Below are 18,950 nucleotides of genomic sequence, written 5' to 3' on the forward strand. Positions count from 1 at the left end.
TAACTGTTTCATTTGTAACTTCTTTATCCTATCAGCTGTGAGTTACTACTCTCTGTCTCACTTTCTCTCCGTTTCCTTCTCTGGTGACAGATCCTGCAGCCTCCTGTCAAGCTGGCATAGTGGCATCATTCTAAAACTGGTATTAGGCATTTCCTGCTGCGTCCGTTGGCGGGTGTGTGTGTGTGTGTGTGTGTCCATATATATGTGTATATGTGTGTCAGTGTGCGTGTGTGTGTCGGGGCGGAACGCACCTGGTCCGCGCAGCTGTGGGGATCCTAGCAGGGGGGAAAGAGAAAGAGAGAGATAGAGGAAGGAGGGATGGGAGGAAACGAAAAGGGGGCCCTGTGTGTGCTGTACTGGGGACCCGAAGAGTTCAAATAGAAAGAAAGATGTGCGGAGAAATAGAGGGACACGATATCGAGGCACAGTAGCTTAGCATGAGCACGCCTTGTATCCACAAAGTTGTTGGAAGTGCCCTTTAAAAGGAGATATTCTGTTTATAGCATCAATCTGTTAGAGATGGATTTGTGAGGTAGAGTTTCTGCATCAGCCACATGTGAGGGAAATCATGTGCTTTCTCTAGTAAAGATTTAACAATAATCGTAATGATTCCTCTCAGTCTAATTAACCAACCGTGGGTTTATAATATTATTTAATGAGGTCTCGTCAAACGTTATTATTAATCTCTAACAAGAAAAAAAAGCTTATGCTGCTGAATGATCCTTTACCCAGTTGGTTTAAAATATTGTATGTATACTCAAGTAATTATATTGTGGTTTAAACACATCGGATTTACATATTGACAGTCGCCTCTTTTCATTTCTGAGTCCCAAATCCATAACTAGAAAATGTGTCAGTCCATACCAGAATGCAGTTCCTCTGTCCTTCTGCAGAGGGGGCAAGGAATCTGGGGGGAAAAAGAATGGAAGAGCAGTGATAGAAAGATTTTCACAGTTCAGATTTAAGTGTGAGCAAATAGGCCAACGATAAGAGGAAACCACGTGGGTTACGCTAGGAGGAAACAAACAAATGTGTCTATCAGGCGTTTTCTTTCAAAGAGCACAGAGCTTCTCCAGGATGTGGCAGGAGAGCACAGATGTGCACACACACACACACACAGAGTCTATTTCACAGCTGGACGACCAAGGAGCCGTCAACACTGGGAAGGTCAAATGACCGGGTCAAAGGTCAAGCCACAAAGAAACGCAATGGAGGAAAGGGGGAGCACGAGGGCATCAGGCACACCATGCACACACATTTATTAAAGTCATCATCAATACTGTCGCAACTTCTGAGCCTTTGCTCCAGATGGGCAAAGGAGGCAGAGAATGTCTGTCTGTGTGTAAGCAGAGGCAGTTTGGTCTAAAGTAAAATGAAACACACACACCAACACACACACTGACCCTTCATCAGCATGTCGGTCAGAGTTTTGGTCATTCGATAAGAAGCCAGGTAGGTCAACATCCAAGCAGCAAATCAGTAGATCAGTTCCTAATAATACGCTTCCCTTCATTCTTTTAAGGTAAATATTTTCAACTTAACTAGGAATAGAGTATATTATGTAATTTGATGTTGTAGCATGTGCTGAAGTGAGCTTATGTTCCTTAATCTTTATCATACTGACGAAAACTTGAATTCACAGAGAATATATTGCAAGTCACCTCACAATAGGTGATGATCTACAGCCTTACTGGATTTGGAGTCACCCGTAGCTTATTTGGCTAATGTTTGACACAGCTTCTCTGCCACTGTTTAACTAGTTTAGCCTTTACCATTCCTCTGCAAATTGTCACTTGTAAACTCAATGACTGCTGTTCAGCAAAGTTTCATTTTGACAAGTGAATAAGTTCTTAAGAACTGCATGAACTACTAACTGTGGCCTTATTCTGTTTCCCAATTCTCACAGGAAATCCAGAATAGCTGCTTCTTAATAATATTCATGAGATGTCGGGTCACAGCAGGTGAAATGAAACATGTCTTAATTGCCTAGAGGTGAGCGGACTAATGCATTACGCATTGGTGTACGGGTAAGTGCTCTAATTACAGCAAAGTCGATTAGCAGCTATTTCAAAATGCCCAATCTCTACCTAATGCATATTTTGAATAGAAAACAATACCATTTTTGTAAGTGCAGAGTAGACTAGGTTATTTAAGTTTGTTGATGTGGCTGTAAAGATAATGTGGACAATCTATTTTGAGAGTTACGAGTATATGAAATTGAGTTACGGAGGATTTGTGGTCTCTTATATGAAGAAAAGAAAGGTGGGGGAGTTGCCTGGGAGCCGTCTTGAGAAGTGTTTACTTACTTTATTAATACTTGCAATGCCCTTTTTATTATATATGTGTTTACTGTACTTGGTTTTTTTAATGGCAAACTGCATCTAAATTCAAACCTCCTGTTTCCCAAACAACAGCCAGGCAATCATGCTTCTGTCTAATTACAAAGAACCAACAAGTTTCAGTTACTTTTTTTATGGCAGCAAACTGTGAACACTGCAGTCTTTTCCCGTGACGCAAAGCAATAACACTTGAAGCCACTGAGCTCTCCTCTTTCCTCGACTTATCTAACAGCTACCTTGTTGTTCACTTTGTTATTTTAACCTCAAATTACCTGCAACACACACATGATCTTATCAGCACATTAAGATATGCTAAGTAACGTGCATGGTCAACGATGCGCTTTAGTGACCCCTGAGTTCAATTAGCCCCGGCATGCAGCCTAATTTCACAGTGTGACCCCTGCTGCTGCACAGACACACTCACACAGAGTACACCTCCCTTTAAATGTCTGTCTGTGTCTCCCAGTGATCAATGTGTGCTTTGAAGGGAAGCACCAGCGAGGTGTTCCAGGGAGGGGACCGAGGGAGGGGACCGGGTGAGCGAACGCAGGTCCCGAGTGGATGGCGGGGAGCAGGGGGGGGGGGGGGGGAGGAAGAGAGGAGTAGTAGTGCAGTATGGGACAAGAGGTGAGGAAGGTGACATTTTATCCACAGTGATGGATGGATGTTCACATATAGAGCGATTGTATCTTTAGAAGGTAGGTGACCCCTGACCAACCCATAAGGCCTTATGTGAAGACAACAACTTTTGTTTTGAAATGGAGAGAGAGAGAGAGAGAGGTCATGAGGCAGAGACGTGTTTGTTAAGGTGAAGAGAAGAAGAGGACTAGTCTCAACAACAACTAGAGAGAGACACTATCGGCATCTGACCTCTCTGACCTTTGTGAACCTAATATCTGTCGAAATGTCTAGGAATTCCTATTCCTGTTTACAGCATTTACATCATTACATTCTTCCTTGTCCTACCTGACTTCTACAGGGTTTATCACTTTTACAAGCATTTATTGTATTTCAAGAGGTTCACACAGGCCCACTCACAGAAATAGTCGGGCCCCAGAAAAGGTCCAGTTAATGGGACCTCAACAAATCTGATTCACTGATTTCTCAGGTCATTTCCCCCCAAAATGCATTCTAGGTTTTTTCTGATTTTGCAACGGTTGCATGCAAGAAAAAAAGTCACATACAATTTGCAGCACAGGTTTTTTTTATTATGAAACAGGCTTCATCTAACATAGAAAAAATAGTGCATGGTTTATTGTTATTTGAAGTTATTTTGAACAAATTGAGTTATCATTGCTTGTATTTAGGATACACATGTTTATTTCTGGCCACATAATAAATGAACACATAATACACAGGCATAGTTTTGCTAATTGATTTATATTTGTTTCATTATAATCAGAGATGGACTTAGATTTAGGCGTTTGGAAGAAATGATGTGAGGGGCCAGAAGCCAAAAGGATCCAACACAACATCAGGCAATGAAAGTGTGCAGGGAGGAGAGGAGCGGGAGGTACAGGGGAGCCCTCTGCCCTCTCTGTCTCCAGCCAGTCTGCTGCAACATCTGGAGCTCACATCAGCGCTCCTCAGAGACTGGCACTGCAAGAGAGAGGGATGGGAAAATGGACAGAGGAAAAAAAAAGACAATAATCATAAAGACAAAGGAGATGAGAGACATGTAAAAGAAAATTTGAGGTGAGGGGAAAAAAATTATCAGTGCACAATAGATCTGAATAGAGCTGTGTTCATACAGCTGTGTTTGTGGTCTGTGTGTGTGTTTTGCTCATGATTTCCCAGTGATCATCTTCAATGCAGAGCAAGAGAGAGAGCATGAACACTGGTTAGCTGCTGTGGCGAAACACTCTGTGTGGCAGGAAACACAACAGCCTGTCATCTCTGCAAAAACACTAATGGAAAACCTCACTCAGATAGTGGGTGTGAATGCACAAAAGCAAGTGTGTGTTGTTGTGCGTGCATTTGAATACCTGCATGAGTATGTGCTAGGTTTTCTTTAAAAAGATTAAATGCAACGTACATCTGCCAGAACAGCAATTAACTCGAGAACCACAGACTCTCTTTGGAGATAACAAGTGAGACTTCCCTTAGAGATGTGCAAACAAAACAGACAAACTCTAACCTTTTCAAATTTCGTAACAGCTTTTTTAAACCAAAACACTTTATCTTTTAAAGTTTGGTATATTTAGTTTAAGTGCTGATTTAAAAAAAATATGAATCTACTTTTTAAGCCTTGTTTCAATTTGTAATAGTTTTGTTTGGCAATTATCAATCCAAACCTGGGTTATATTCTCACTACATTCTATGCAGTGTTTTAAATATTATTTAGGTGACACATATGGCAATAGAGCGTACGCACAAGCGTTCAGACAATCACAGGAAATACTTAGTGTAACAATCAAAATCCCTGAATGCTGCTGTTGAAAGCATCCATCTGTGTTTTACGAGCAGGTTAAACATCTTTCTCACAACTTCTGGGAAATTCAGTTTAACCCTGGTGTCTTGTAATTGGGTGCAATAGGTTTTACCCATCTGCTGTCTAAACAGAGCCACACTGATTTAGATTTTCTCATCAGCCATGAGAACCAGAGACGATAGGCATCAGTGACTGATTTAAATGTCACATTGTTGAACCTTTAGATAGCATGATGTCCTGGGAGCTGACCTTTTTCTTGACAATTTAGAGTTAATGTTTTACGTCCTGACTGTGATAACAATGTCTGAACCCACTCGACTCACACTGGTAGCTATAAGGAGATTTAAGTAGGTCAACCGTTGGGAAATCAGGTTGAAACCAAATGTACTGGTCTACCATTGCAAGAGGTGATAGTGTGTGAATGTGTGTGTGTGTGTGTGTGTGTGTGTGTTTGCCGGGGTGGGGGGGGGGTCACAGGGATGTTCTTGACTGTGTCATCTCCAGCAGCTGTTTCCCTCAAACCCTGCCTCGCCCCCGTCCCCCCCTCCCACCCCATCGCCTCACAATGAAACCAATACAAAGGAACAGGAAGTGCCTCCCGTTAACTGGGGCCCAATCAAAGCCATCATTATTCCCGTGTCAGATTTTTTACAGGAAATAGCTTCTCAGAAAATATGCCAGCTGTGCAGGGAGTGTGGTATTATTGTCTTATAGGTCTTGTCTGTTATTGCTTTTTTTTGTGGTTATCAGTCGCTGCTAACAAAAGGACACATAGAGCCGTCTCGACCACGTGCGCGGCACACTGTCACTGCTGTGCGTTCACAAGGCAAACCAGGCACTGTGTTCTCTGGGGTTGGGTGGTTATTGTGCATGCTGTGAAAAGGGCTCCCCTGCTGTGCCTGCACCGGCTTATTTGGTTCCCATCCTGAACCGAGCAATTGTCTTTTTCAACCCGTGCGAGGGGAGCTGAGCCCAAAGAGCACACAGATGCAGGAGTACATACATGATTGCACACACACTCACACACACAAAGCTTTGCCTACTGAAGTCGCATCTGTAAGAACGCTGCTCAGATTACAGCATAAATGGTGGGTTCAGGTGAAGCCTAACGTTTGCCAGATGCTGTGATAAAGTCACCAGGAGGTTAGCCTAACATTGGAGTGTTGTTGTTGGTTGGGGAGGGTGGAATCATCTGCCTCCCTAACAAGAGGGGGGCACATATCTGGCATGAACAGAACAATTCATTTATGAGCATTATCTTAAACGAGCGTGAAAAACAACACTGGCGCTTTTGCTTATATGTGGTATTTAAACCCCAGAGTTTAACTCAAATCTCGAGATCGATCAGTGTTGCAGCTGAATAGAAAGGTAGCTTCTCTGTTAATCTGATTTTCCGTTTGTCCTCTGTAATCTCTCTGTCTCTCTGAGGCCTTACAGACGTCTGGAGGACAATAATTAACTCAGTCACTCAACGCGTTGACACAGGTGAGCACTACTCGGGGTTGTTAATCAGTCATTATAGGGCTGCTGTGATGTGAATGAACAGACTCACACATTTGATTGACCACTAACATTGTCATAGCTTGTCTATCACGTTAGGCTGAGGCCTATTCACTTACAAAATGCTACTGTTGACTATATTAACGCTGATAAGATAAAGGGGAAGTCCCATCTGTCTAAACTCTAAATCCTCCACTGTTCTATACTCTGCTGACGCACAACCGGCGATAAAATATCTTTACACGTGAGCCTTTTGTGAATACAATGCAAAGACGCTGTGATTTCTATCAGTTTTACGCTACCTCTCACCTCTCACAGGCTGGGCTTTGTCAGGCGATCTCTTGTTTTGGCCAAAAGGACTGCTCTGCGTCCTTCACTGTGAAGCTTATCAGCGGTGTTTGAAGTGCTTGTCTTTATCTGAGCTCACTGTGTTGAGGTCATCAGCCCGACCCTGTTGTCTCTATCTCTGCCTTCACCCTTTGTACTCTGAGTTCTGCTTTTAAAAGATTGAATTACAAATGTACTAAATTACTCGTAGGCCCAAAAGGAAACAGCCATGCAGATACTTTTGGTATTATTTCCCCAAGTTTAGCGATATTCAACGATGCCATTTTGTATATGTTGTTGAGAGTGCCTTTAATTTGAAAGTATACACACAGAAACAGTAAACAAAAAAGAGAGGGTGATGACATATGACAAGTTTCCTGCCTTGAACTGGGAGCATTGTAGGTGTCTTAAGTGGGCGTTAGACCGAAAATAACTTAGCAACAAAAAAACAAGAAAATAGTGTCTGTGTTGCTTCAGGTACAAGGGAGACAGTAAGATATGAGCCAGTTTGAGCAATGCCTCTGAGTATGTCAGTTTAACAGACGCCAAAACTGCTCAGTGTTTAGGTTTATTACAGTTAAGTACAATTTTACAAGAAGTGTGCAGTAAAGTTGTTACAAATAATGGTTATATTTCTGTTTTGCTTTTTTCACTCAAAGCAATGAGGTATCTGCATAACAATGCAGTGTTTCTGTTCAATATCAGGACACCTTAATGCTTACTGTATCCAAACTAGTACAACAGCTTTTTGCAGTATTGGTAAACCCACATTTTATTGTGTCTTTTTATATCAGTTTTGCTTGGATTTCTGACTCTTACATTTCTTTTATTTATGAGTTGCTGTATAAGTATAGTTATCTTCTCTTTAAATACTTCCAGATTGTGAGAACTGTCTTGGCCATTGTCTTGGTCTTTTGGCCATTCTGGGGAATTGGAGGAAGCAACATTTATAGAAATCTTGAGTGGCTTTGACCGTCCACTTTGGCCAGACTCTTAACTTCGTGGTGCAAGGATATTTTCAGTAAATTACAGAGTAGCCAGAGAATGTTAGCAGGACATTTCCATGAAACAATACACTCAGAACAAACATGGCTACACAGATATGGGCATTTCCTGGTAGTGTTACTCTCTTCAGGAGTGACTCATGGCTGTGTTACTTCGGCTTTTGTTTTAAGAAACTATACATAGATTTCTCAAGCATTTTTGCTTAGCACTGTTCAGAAGTAGCATCACCAAGTTGCAATGGGTCACACACATTAGGATGGTGATCTCTTGACTTATTACCTAACATGGTTCCGGGACAAAACAAGAAACGCTATATGTTTTAAATCTCCAAGCAAAACACTCACACTGGATTATTACAACTTTAGTGTTGTGATGTTTTTACACACCAAACCCAATTTAAGACTCGCCCTATAATGCATGCTCTACAGGGTAATGACTAGATGACCAGCTGGCGGAGTGTCCATTTTCCCTGAGTGCTTATGTCCATCGAGGGATGCCCTGGACGTCACAACCCCATAATTAAAGCCATTACGATTGTAGGTGATGGGGGTGGGGCTGAGCAGAAATCGTATCGTAATAGCGTATCATAATGACAAATGGAGAGGATGATTAAGCAACTTTATGACAGGCAGACAGAGTGAGAGAACGTCCAGTAGCAAGGCCCATGCATGCAGCTTGTGTGTTGTGTTGGATTGGTTACGGAGCTCAGTAGTCTGCGTAGGAGCCTTTAATCAGGTCACTGAGAGCACAGACCTCTCTGCTCCCACTCTGCCCCCTCCGTCTGGAGGGCTCCGACAGGGGTGACCAAGAGGGGCACCACTGACCCAGATTAGGGAGGGTAAGGGTGTGTGCATGTGTGTGTATGAGAGGGGTGGGAATCAGCTGTGTATCATGTCTTCGTCCCCACTGTGTCATTCATTAGCAGCACAGGGAAGAGAGATGAAGAGGGGTGGCAAGTGTGTGTATGTATGCTATATCCATTTGTACATGCGAGTGTGTGTGTTTAGGGGGTGGGGGGCAGACGAAAGATAGTGTTAAAAGAATACAAAGCCAGTGACAGAAGGAGAAAGTCACTGCTGTGGTGCATCTTGGATGTCAGGGAACCACTTGACCTAGAAACACATGACACACACACACACACACACACACACACACACACACACACACACACACACACACACACACACACACACACACACACACACAGGTGCAGAGATACCCACCAGGGACCTAATGGCCTCTGTGTGTGTCTTTGTGAAGCCTGACCAGCTGAACCCCTGCAGCAGCAACCAAAGTCAGGCTCCTCTGCGTCTTTCAATCCCTCTCTTTCTCTCTCCTTTCTGTCACTTGCCATCAAGTCTGTCCCGCAGTCATTTTCCACACTAATGTTCTCTGCCCCTCTCAGCTTGTTCTCTTCATTGGGCTTCCTGATCACGCATACAAATGTCCTGTTTGTATCTCTCCATTTTGCCCCCAGCCCATGTTGTCTCGTAAAAAAAACACATGCCTAAACTTAACCTTGTGTGGGGTCAGAAAACACATTAAGACCCCCTGTTTGGACTTGATGCCCTCGATGTGCACAGGCCAGCCAGCTAAACCTTTCACTAGAACTTACCATTGTAATTGGTCAGAAATGTTGGTTTATGTCCATTTTAGTTGCTTCTTCCACCACAATTAGCAAGCTTTGCCTCCAGCTAGCTTTGTTTTTATAAAACATTTATTCATAAGTATTATATTAAAGAGCAGTACAAATTGACTGCAAATATAGACCCAGTCCGTCCTTAATTGCAAGGTCAAAATTCGAGTTGAATGCACATCAATCACAAACGTCCCCCTTTCAAACAACAGTAAGAACAACATTTTTTGTCTGGTTTGTCTTCATTTATGTTTGACGATTCAAAATATATCTCCAAATATGGTAGAAATCTCAAGACTGGATGTTGATCAGAGTCATTTTTCCCTGGCAATGTGGAGACAACTAGCAAATGGGCTGTCTGCAGACGCTCATTCTGTATGTTTATTTGCTGGTTTTGAAAACAGAAGAAAGGTTTTAGGAGGGAATATTAGGGCCTTCAATGCTTCCATTAATGGTCATCCAGTGGAAAACCACAGCAGCGGGCTCACTGTCAGCTCTAGAGTTGGTGTAAATAATCATTCTGAGTCTGACTGCTTGACAGTCTGTTTTGCAGGGAAAAGACTACAGCCATCGCTCTTCTGGATAAGTCACTTTATTAAAGGTGTTATGACTAATCACTTCGCCAACTGGCCCCAACCATGGTCACAAAGTCTGGCACTAACAAAGCCAGATGTTTATCCTCATTGGATGGCTGCAGAATAAACGGACTGTTCTAGTCAGGGACGATGAAAACGACAAAACAATAGTGTGACCAACAGCTGGCAGCCTCTCCGCCTGCACAGTCGCACTGAACATTTTACAGTCAGCTTGTTTTGGTGGCCATGGGCTTTATGGCCTTCTGTGGCTTGTGTCCCACCTGCAATGCAGTTGTATGGCTCTATTTATCCCTGCATGAACCAGTAAAATATTCACACCCAAGGACATAGGCAGCGTCACATGACCACATAATCATGACAACAGCAAAGTTCCCACAGTATAATTATGGACTAACTTGATCTTAGTCTTTTAAAACGTTAAAGCCCCACTTAACCAAATCACTACTTTGTATTTATTTCAAGGTATGTTGAATGGAAAATGTATTTGCTGCAAACTGAGACACAAAAAACATGTCCATTCTTTTTTAAACATCAGATTATATTTAGATACAGCTGAGAAAAACTAGTTCACACACAAGGTCAAAAATCATTTATTGACCTAAATGTGTCACAGGTGACACGATATGGGATTTTGCTACAGCTGCTAAAGAAGAAATATTGAAATTGTATTAAATAACATACAGACAGAGGAAATGCTTGCTGTGACATTTATAACCACACAGGCATAGATTACAACCAGTGCCAGATTGTTAGGTATTTTTGGAATTAAATCACACCTGTATTTCGAAAATGTTCTCAGCCGAGATACAGTATTTAGTTAACCAGACAGCCACAGACAGTAGCTTAATTTTAGTATAGAATTTGCAATGCCTAACAGCCACAATGGGCACACAGAGGCTGAGTGAGTGAATCAATGAATGAAGTACGTGGGTGAGTTTCTTTCTTAATACATCGTGACCATCTCATCAAAAAACCAGGCCAGATCGTTATTGCTAAGCTTGAACAAGCGACTCAAACATAAAAAACAAATGACCAGTACAAATCAACAATGTCCATAAAATGTCATGTCACCGCCTGGGTCACTTGGGACAAAAGCTCTAGATCTGTAGGCTGTTCAAAGCTGATGCTGAGGACTGTAGCGTCTTTGATGAAGGAAAACAAGGAGCAGAGGAGGAGGAATCCAGCACGTCACACACCAGGGATGCAAAGAATTAAGTTTCAGTGTGTTTCTTTCCACTTAATTATCCCCCACTTAAATAGGCCTGCACTTGTGGATGAAAAAGATACCCTTCTGTATACAACCCGGCCTCTCCTCATGACAGTATGGTGCTTTCCCTGCCTCTGTCGCTCTTATCTCACGAGATGACCCTCATTACTTTACACTCTGTTCTGTTGTTACCAGAAGTAGAAAGAGACACTTTGTTTATGTTGAGAGAAGGTGCTTCAAGAGGTAAAGACGTGAGAAGAGGGGATAGGATTTCAATCCTGTACACACATTGAGTCATAGAAGTGAAACAGATGTTTAGGCTCGTTATTATGTGGTAGTATTTTTTATTACTACCTAAGTATGTTGCTGCCAATAAAATATACTGGGTTGAAATTTAATTGAGAGAGAGAAGGAGAGAGGAGGAGAGAGGAGGGGGCGCTGCTAATTATGCATGGCGATTGTTGATGTCTTGATTGTCTGCGTCCAGCTGCACGGAGGAGCGGGGAGAGGGAGAGGGAGAGGGAGAGGGAGAGGGAGAGGGAGAGGGAGAGGGAGAGGGAGAGGGAGAGGGAGAGGGAGAGGGAGAGGGAGAGGGAGGAGGGGGAGAGGGGAGAGAGAGGGGAGAGAGGCAGACTCACTGACGCCAGGCTCGGAATTCTCCCATCCATTGAAAGAGAGACTCGATTGTGTCCGGGGCCTTTCCGACAAGCACCTGATCCTTGCCCAGACACACTAGTGTGTGTGTGTGTGTGTGTGTGTGTGTGTGTGTGTGTGTGTGTGTGTGTGTGTGTGTGTGTGTGTGTGTGTGTGTGTGTGTGTGTGTGTGTGTGTGTGTGTGTGTGTGTGTGTGTGTGTGTGTGTGTGTGTGTGTGTGTGTGTGTGTGTGTGTGTGTGTGTGTGTGTGTGTGTGTGTGTGTGTGTGTGTGTGTGTGTGTGTGTGTGTGTGTGTGTGTGTGTGTGTGTGTGTGTGTGTGTGTGTGTGTGTGTGTGTGTGTGTGTGTGTGTGTGTGTGTGTATTTGAGAGCTCTAGAATCTGCAGACAAGCGCTGTCATGGGAGGAAATTCTCTGTTGCCACTTTGATATCTAGAAATAGCTCTTATAGTTCCTAGAAATAGCTACTGATTTCGGTCAAAACACTGAGCTATGTAACCCAAGAACATCTTATCTATTTCTTCGTACCCAGTTCGCTAAACAAGCAAATACAAAAAATAATTTTCCAACCAGACCTGGGAAATTTCGTGTATTATTTTGCCTCCCATCGACATACTTAAGAAAGATATTTAAGGTCAAAGTCTTGTTTGGATACTCTGCACTGCTCACACAATATATCTCTAAAATAGCACTGGACTGAAGTCCTGTCTCACGGTTCAATATTGTGGTTTGCTCTAAAGTGAGGTTGCTGAGTGACTCGTCATGCAGGGTCAATGGTTGTGGAGGGGGGGGGGGGGTGATTGCCATGAGGAAGGCACTGACTCCAACATCTGGTTAACCTCTGTATAATGGTGAAGATATCTCCAGCCATGCACTTTTACGCACAATTCAGATAAATGTATGTTCTGTACCTTTAATTGTTTGTGATCTTAAAAAAAAGTTTTATAATGAATTAACTATTTGTTGTTCATGTAACGTAACATAACTGTACATACATTACTTGACAATGTAAAGATTTAGAATTGCAATGGCGTCAATAATTTTAATAATAATAATAATTATATTTTATTATATTATATTGGCTTTTTTGTTATTACACAATAGAGTATTGTGAAGAGCTTTCCTCTAACTTTTCCTGAGTATAACTGCAGACAGGAGGAGGGAATCGTGGGGGCGTGGATCCATGTCCATGAGTGACAGACCGGTCAGCCTATCGGATCTCTGAGCGCCTCTGCTTCTTATCCCTCTGGTGGTGGACGGGGGAGGGCGGGCCGTCTGCCAAAGAGGGGAGTGCGCGTCGGGGTGAATGGATGACGTCGGGAGGCTGGCGCCAGCATGTCTGGGACTGGCGCGTTAGATCAACACAGCTGGGCCGGGATAGGACACACAGCTGGCTCAGGCCTGCATTCCTCCACAAAACAGGATTGTGAGAAAAGGGGAAAATAAGACCCAAATAGGAGCAGGACGGGACGTGCTTTGATGTAAACTAAAACGTAGCAACATTTGGAATTGTTAAAATATAATGTTCACAATTAAACTGTTTAGCCCAAAATATGTTTTGATTTGAGCAGTAGCCAAAGTGACTGGAGAGATTTGTGCACCCATAATATTTGTTTGCGTTTTAATGATGGTCGAATACACTGGTACATGCAACAGGGCTATAAGAAAAGGACTATAACATACCAAAAACATGAAAAATTAGTCATAAATCCATATCAAATTACCAATCATCAGAATAAAATGTTTTTACAAATGTGTTCAAGTCTAAAATAACCTGTCTTTCCACTGACCTTTTACCTATATTGTATAAATATAATTTGTTCAACTTTTATTTATTTTTGTAAACAGATTATGTGGGTAATGCAACCCAAAATAATCACGTATACTCCTTAAATATTTAGACTATTCATCAACCAATTTGATATTATGTTCTAAATAGTTTTTAAAGACATTACTTTGGATTTAGTGTTTTTAAAGTCTTAACAAAGTCATATATGCAGCCAAACTTAATTTACAGTAATAAGTAAAAACAATAGGCCATAATTATGGACCACGATAAGCTGACTGGCATCTCCCTTTCACTATTATACATATCATTACCTGGAGTTATAGCTGTCTATGAAAGTAAAAGTGAGATAGAGTCTGTAGTGAAACATAATTATAAGTCCATCAAATATCTTAGACTCAGGAGGTCTGGTTGTAAACTAAAAGTATTCTTCATGTTGACAGGGATTCTTCCACTTTAAGAACATTTCTATCTATTTCCAGCAAATACAACCAGCTAAAGGTGGTGACTAATTGATTGACAATACCCTTTAGGCATCCCAGCCCTAATTTCCTCATTCTTTCCAACCTTTCTCAACCAATGAGAATAGCCTTGCTCTTCCCAATGGCCAATCAGAGCACGGTGCGAGGAAAGGGGCGTAAGAAGGCGTGCTGTGTATAAAGAGCTAACTGTACGTCGCTGTCAGAGCACTGTAGTATTTCAGGACAACGATAGAAGAACTAGGAAAACCTACACCACGGTATATTCAAACACCAAGCCGAGTCTTGTTGTTATTGTTTTCTGTTTTCACCATGAAAGCCATCAGTCCCGTCCGTTCGGTGAGGAATTGCTACAAGGCCGTGTGCTGCATTTCGGAGCAGAGTCTCGCCATTAGCCGGAATAAACACTCGTGTCTGGAGGAGCCGCTGGGCGCCCTGTGCGATATGAACGACTGCTACTCCAAGCTGAAGGAGCTGGTACCGAGCATCCCGCAGAACAAGTCGGTCAGCCAGGTGGAGATCCTGCAACACGTTATCGACTACATCTTCGACCTGCAGATCGCACTGGAGGCGGAGGACACAGCGACGCCGGAGATGGTTCTCTCAATAAAGGTGAGGGGAAATGCAGGCTTACACCGAGATTCACTAATAGTTGCCTTTCTACACTTTAAAGATATTATGTGTTGTTGACCTTTAAAGTGTTGTCCAAAATGTGCATCCACGCTTGCATGCATGGCGTTGATTGTATAGACTACTATACCCAGATGATGTTCCATGATATGTGATGTGCAAACATGTTAAACCCCCAGCGTTATTATTGTTTGAATGCATTTAGAATGAAAGTATTGTCCGCGTCTAACACTTTGCTCTTTTTGCTTTCCATTCAGACTGCGGACCTTGCTCGCAATTTCTCCAAAGAAGAAGGGCGGTTGTGCCACTAGGAAAAGGATGACAAATCACGGTATGTGGGAAATTTATCATTTCATTATCAGTCCCTAATGTGTCCCTAATTGGAAGAAATCCCGAGATAAGTGTTCTTAACCCTCATAACTTCAGGGCACTTGTTTATGATCATAACAGTGTCTTGTTTTGACACTGAAAAGGAAAAAGCTAAAAAACAAAACTTTTAATGGCTGTGAGAATAGTGTAGGCATTGATGTGTTTGGAGACGGAGGTCCCCCTACCCTTCACATTCACCATGGTTGCCAATTAGACAGGCCAGTGAATGTGTAGCGGATTCATTGCTATCTGCCTGGGGTTAATGAAAGTTCCATGCTAGGCGCCAGTCTGTCTGCTCTCCTCTGCAGGGAGGGGGGAGGGAGTATGAGAGGGAGAGATCTGACTTCACTTTTCTTCCTTTCTCTCCATGCAGGTGCAGGGAAACACATGTCTCCACTTCACTCCGGGCAAGAGGACAAGAGGGGCAGAAAGGGTGGGATAGGTATTTGAGAGAGAAGAAGAAGAAGGAGGAGGGAGGTGGAGGGCTTAAAGAAGAAAAGACAGGAAAAAGTGGACTGTTTCCTAGATGAGTGGGGATCAACAGCGGTTCATGAGCAACAACACAGAGACTCATTCTTTGGCCCCTGGACAGACAAATCAACACACCAAAGCAGAAGTCAGGATTGGAAACTGAAAGCGACCGGATTTGTATGCCCTCCTCCAGAAACCTGGGATCCCTTATTGGTAGAAGTAGAAACATTGGTACATTGTTGTTTAATTTTCCTTTATGTGATGCATTCCAAACCAACTTAATGGGGGTTAAACTTCACACCCAACATGAACTCTTTCTACACCAAGTCTCCCATCATCTCACACAATTATCCCTGCATTATTTCTCCCCTCTAATCTGATTTCTAATGAGACTGTTACAACTTCATACGAATGTGTACATATCTGCTGGGTATGTAAGGTGTGAGTCAATTTGGATGTTGGTATTTTTTCTGAATGGGAGTTTCTTAGGTATAATCAGGACTCTATACTAGAGTTAATTGTGAATGTTTGTAGGGATTGTGTGATTTCTACAGACTATGTGCTGTGAGTTTTATAAACTCTTTATTATAAACTTTGCTTTGTATGTTACATATGTTTGTTATGTGATGAAATGAAATAAAAAAAAGTTGTGAAACAGTTTGGCCTTTGTGGTTTACATTTATGGAATAACGAATGTGATATATCAACATGATAGTCAGAAAATAACAGTGATGCTGACGTAGCGCTGGATGTCAATGAAATGCTGATATAACAGGATGTACTCGGATGAATCTTGAGGTTGAGTGGTTGGAAATTAAACGAAAGGGAGTTTCCTGTGAGTGTTTCTAATTTTCCAAAGAACAAATTACCGCCAGTCTAAAGAGGTTGAACTTCCTAAATGGTGTATGAACAGAGGATGTTGAGCAAGCATAAATCCTTTAATCATTGAACGAAAATGGCACTAGATCCGCTTGTGCAAAAAGCCTTGACCTTTGAAACTAGAGAATCACCTGCAAGCATAGCATTTATTGAACTGTAACAATAAGAACACCATTTCAACTGTTTGTATTACTATGCAGAGCTTCACTTATGTCATAATAATGTAATCAGGCCTACACAAAGAATACAACTCTCTGTGATACATGGACAGTTTGGTAAATTAAAGTAACTGTACTTAGTTGATCTCAAATGATGATTCAACTACTCCACCTTGTGGAGTTATCTGGAATTCCAGACATTGAATGTTGGCACCATAGACTGTATGGTTTGGCACACATTACCAGTGCCTCATCTGGATCATCAACTGTACAAAAATGTTGTTATTTATAGTCTTTTCAAACATCAAAATGAGACAGGAAACAAAACATCTAACTCTCTAATATGTTGAAACCATGTGATGAGGGTCGAATAAATTGACGTAGTTGGTAGTCTAACTTTCATACTCCTAATGGTGTTGCAACTCCATCTAGTGGTAAAAGTGTGTTATTGCTATAAGTGGACTACTTGAGACACAATGTATAGATCATGGAAAAAGATTTAGTCAGCTCAGGCATTATTAGAAGATTTATTTGTTGCTTTTCAACAGCACTCAATGGTGGGCTAGAACTTTGAAATCTATAGGAATCCATTTTAAATAAACAAAAAAAGGAATTCATAATCTGGGAAATTACTAAACATGTAGATTATGCTAAATTATATATAAAAATTTAATTTGGCTAAAGATCATAAATTGTACGACAGGAAATGCAACTCTGTTACTGTAATTGCTCTTGATTGATTGAATTATAGTAACAGGGTTGGAAATCAATGCGTATGTTAGCTTTACATTATGAATTCACGCTAGCTGCAGAATGCAATGCTACTTTCAAGGCAGGGACAAATTTAGATATATATGTATAGAGATAATGTTGAATTTTATTTGTCTTATTGTGATAATATGAGTAACAGGATTTAGTGGGTTACAGTGCCACACTTATAGACTGAAAGAATAAGAACAATACAAAAAATAAAAGAGAGGACTGAGCTTTGGCAGTACTTGGCCCTGAAAATCAAAAAACATAAATATAGATATAGCAAAATATAGAAAGAACTGCAATATCTGTGCAGGTTTAAGGAGTGGATTATGCAAATTTGATCAAGGTATGTGCATGGGTACTTTTTAGTTGTAATATATGGATAATTTGACCTTGTGTGTTTTCTTAATTGAAAGAAACAGAGAACGATTAACCAGTCAATGCTTCAGGCTTCAGTAAAGAAAATGAGATTGCAGTCCTCACCACAAGATGGGGGTGTTGGATGAGAATGCAACAACGTGTGTCCTCCTGACATCCCAGGAATGTCAGCACTCTAAACAAGATAAGCTCTGTTGTTTCTGATTTCTAAATCAACTTCCGCAGGTCAAGTGCCGCTTTGACATAGAAATGTAACCCCGTTGACCTTGCAACAAATCCAAATTGGTTTGGTTCAAGACAGAGATTACTGAGCATCAACTGTAACCCCTCAAATTCATAATGTACCGAACTACAAATATCCAACTCTGAATCACTGCAGCTGTGTCATAAACACATTTTGGCATGCCAAACAAAAGATTTTCTGTTAAGTACGTTGATGTCACAGTACTTTCCCTTTTATTTGGCTCCACAGTGAGCCCTTGTTGTGAGGTATTTCACACTATACTTAAAATGACTCAAAACATTCATGACATATTTCCTTAACACCATTTGAATTCAATATGAATGCTTGGTACACAGTATTCAATGACAAGTTACAATAGGCTCTAAAAATAGTAATGATCACGGTTAAACTGATTTGCATATACATCATTGTGTGACCGTAGTGTCATATTTGTCAGTCAGGTAATTTTACGTTTTAGCTAAATATATTGTTTTGTTTTGCAGGCTTATGTCAGCCCAAGTTCTATAAAGAAGTAAAAAATGAAAGGCATTAAAACCACTAAAACCAAAACTAGACCTACCTAAACACTGTATCTACAAATCCCATTTCAGACCACGTTATACTACAAAAAGGATCTAAATCTGAACAAAATATGAATCTGGACTATCAACAATGCAATGTTTCCAATGAGTTGTACTTCTGCATTTTGTAGTTATGCATTTTGTAGTTCTATAGAAAAGAAAAGAAGGTGGAAATGATTGAAGTTGCACTATATATATATATTTATACTCCATATTCCATATATTTTGAATATATATATATATATATATTTGTATATATATATATATATAATATCTGCATGTATATTTTATATTTCGACATGTATATTTTATATTTTATATTTTATTTTTATTTCTATTCTTGTATATTTTGTAGTTTTGTTTTATTGTAAAATGCCTTTTATGCTGCTGTAACAACAACAATTTCCCAATTTGGGATCAATAAAGTACTATCTATCTATCTATCTATCTATCTATCTATCTATCTATCTATCTATCTATCTATCTATCTATCTATCTATCTATCTATCTATCTATCTATCTATCTATCTATCTATCTATATAAAAT

The 18,950-nt window shown here is 41.0% G+C and overlaps 2 protein-coding genes across 2 annotated transcripts in view; both read left to right on the forward strand.

Moving 5' to 3' along the window:
• si:ch1073-358c10.1 (peptide methionine sulfoxide reductase MsrA 1) overlaps positions 1 to 12,901 on the forward strand; it is a 50,629-nt gene extending 37,728 nt beyond the window's left edge. The window contains exon 8 of the mRNA XM_034113732.1: positions 12,845 to 12,901. The gene's annotated coding sequence lies outside the window, so the exon portion shown is untranslated. The remainder of the gene's footprint in view (positions 1 to 12,844) is intronic.
• A 1,247-nt stretch (positions 12,902 to 14,148) lies between these two features.
• Positions 14,149 to 16,086, forward strand: id3 (inhibitor of DNA binding 3). The gene is made up of 3 exons (XM_034113805.1): positions 14,149 to 14,570; positions 14,846 to 14,919; positions 15,331 to 16,086. Exons 1-2 carry the CDS (start codon positions 14,271 to 14,273, stop codon positions 14,897 to 14,899), a joined length of 354 nt encoding a protein of 117 aa, XP_033969696.1. The 5' UTR covers positions 14,149 to 14,270; the 3' UTR covers positions 14,900 to 14,919; positions 15,331 to 16,086.
• The last annotated feature ends 2,864 nt before the right edge of the window (positions 16,087 to 18,950 follow it).

Source organism: Trematomus bernacchii, unplaced genomic scaffold (genome assembly GCF_902827165.1).
Source record: "Trematomus bernacchii unplaced genomic scaffold, fTreBer1.1, whole genome shotgun sequence".
NCBI classification, from domain to species: Eukaryota; Metazoa; Chordata; class Actinopteri; order Perciformes; family Nototheniidae; genus Trematomus; species Trematomus bernacchii.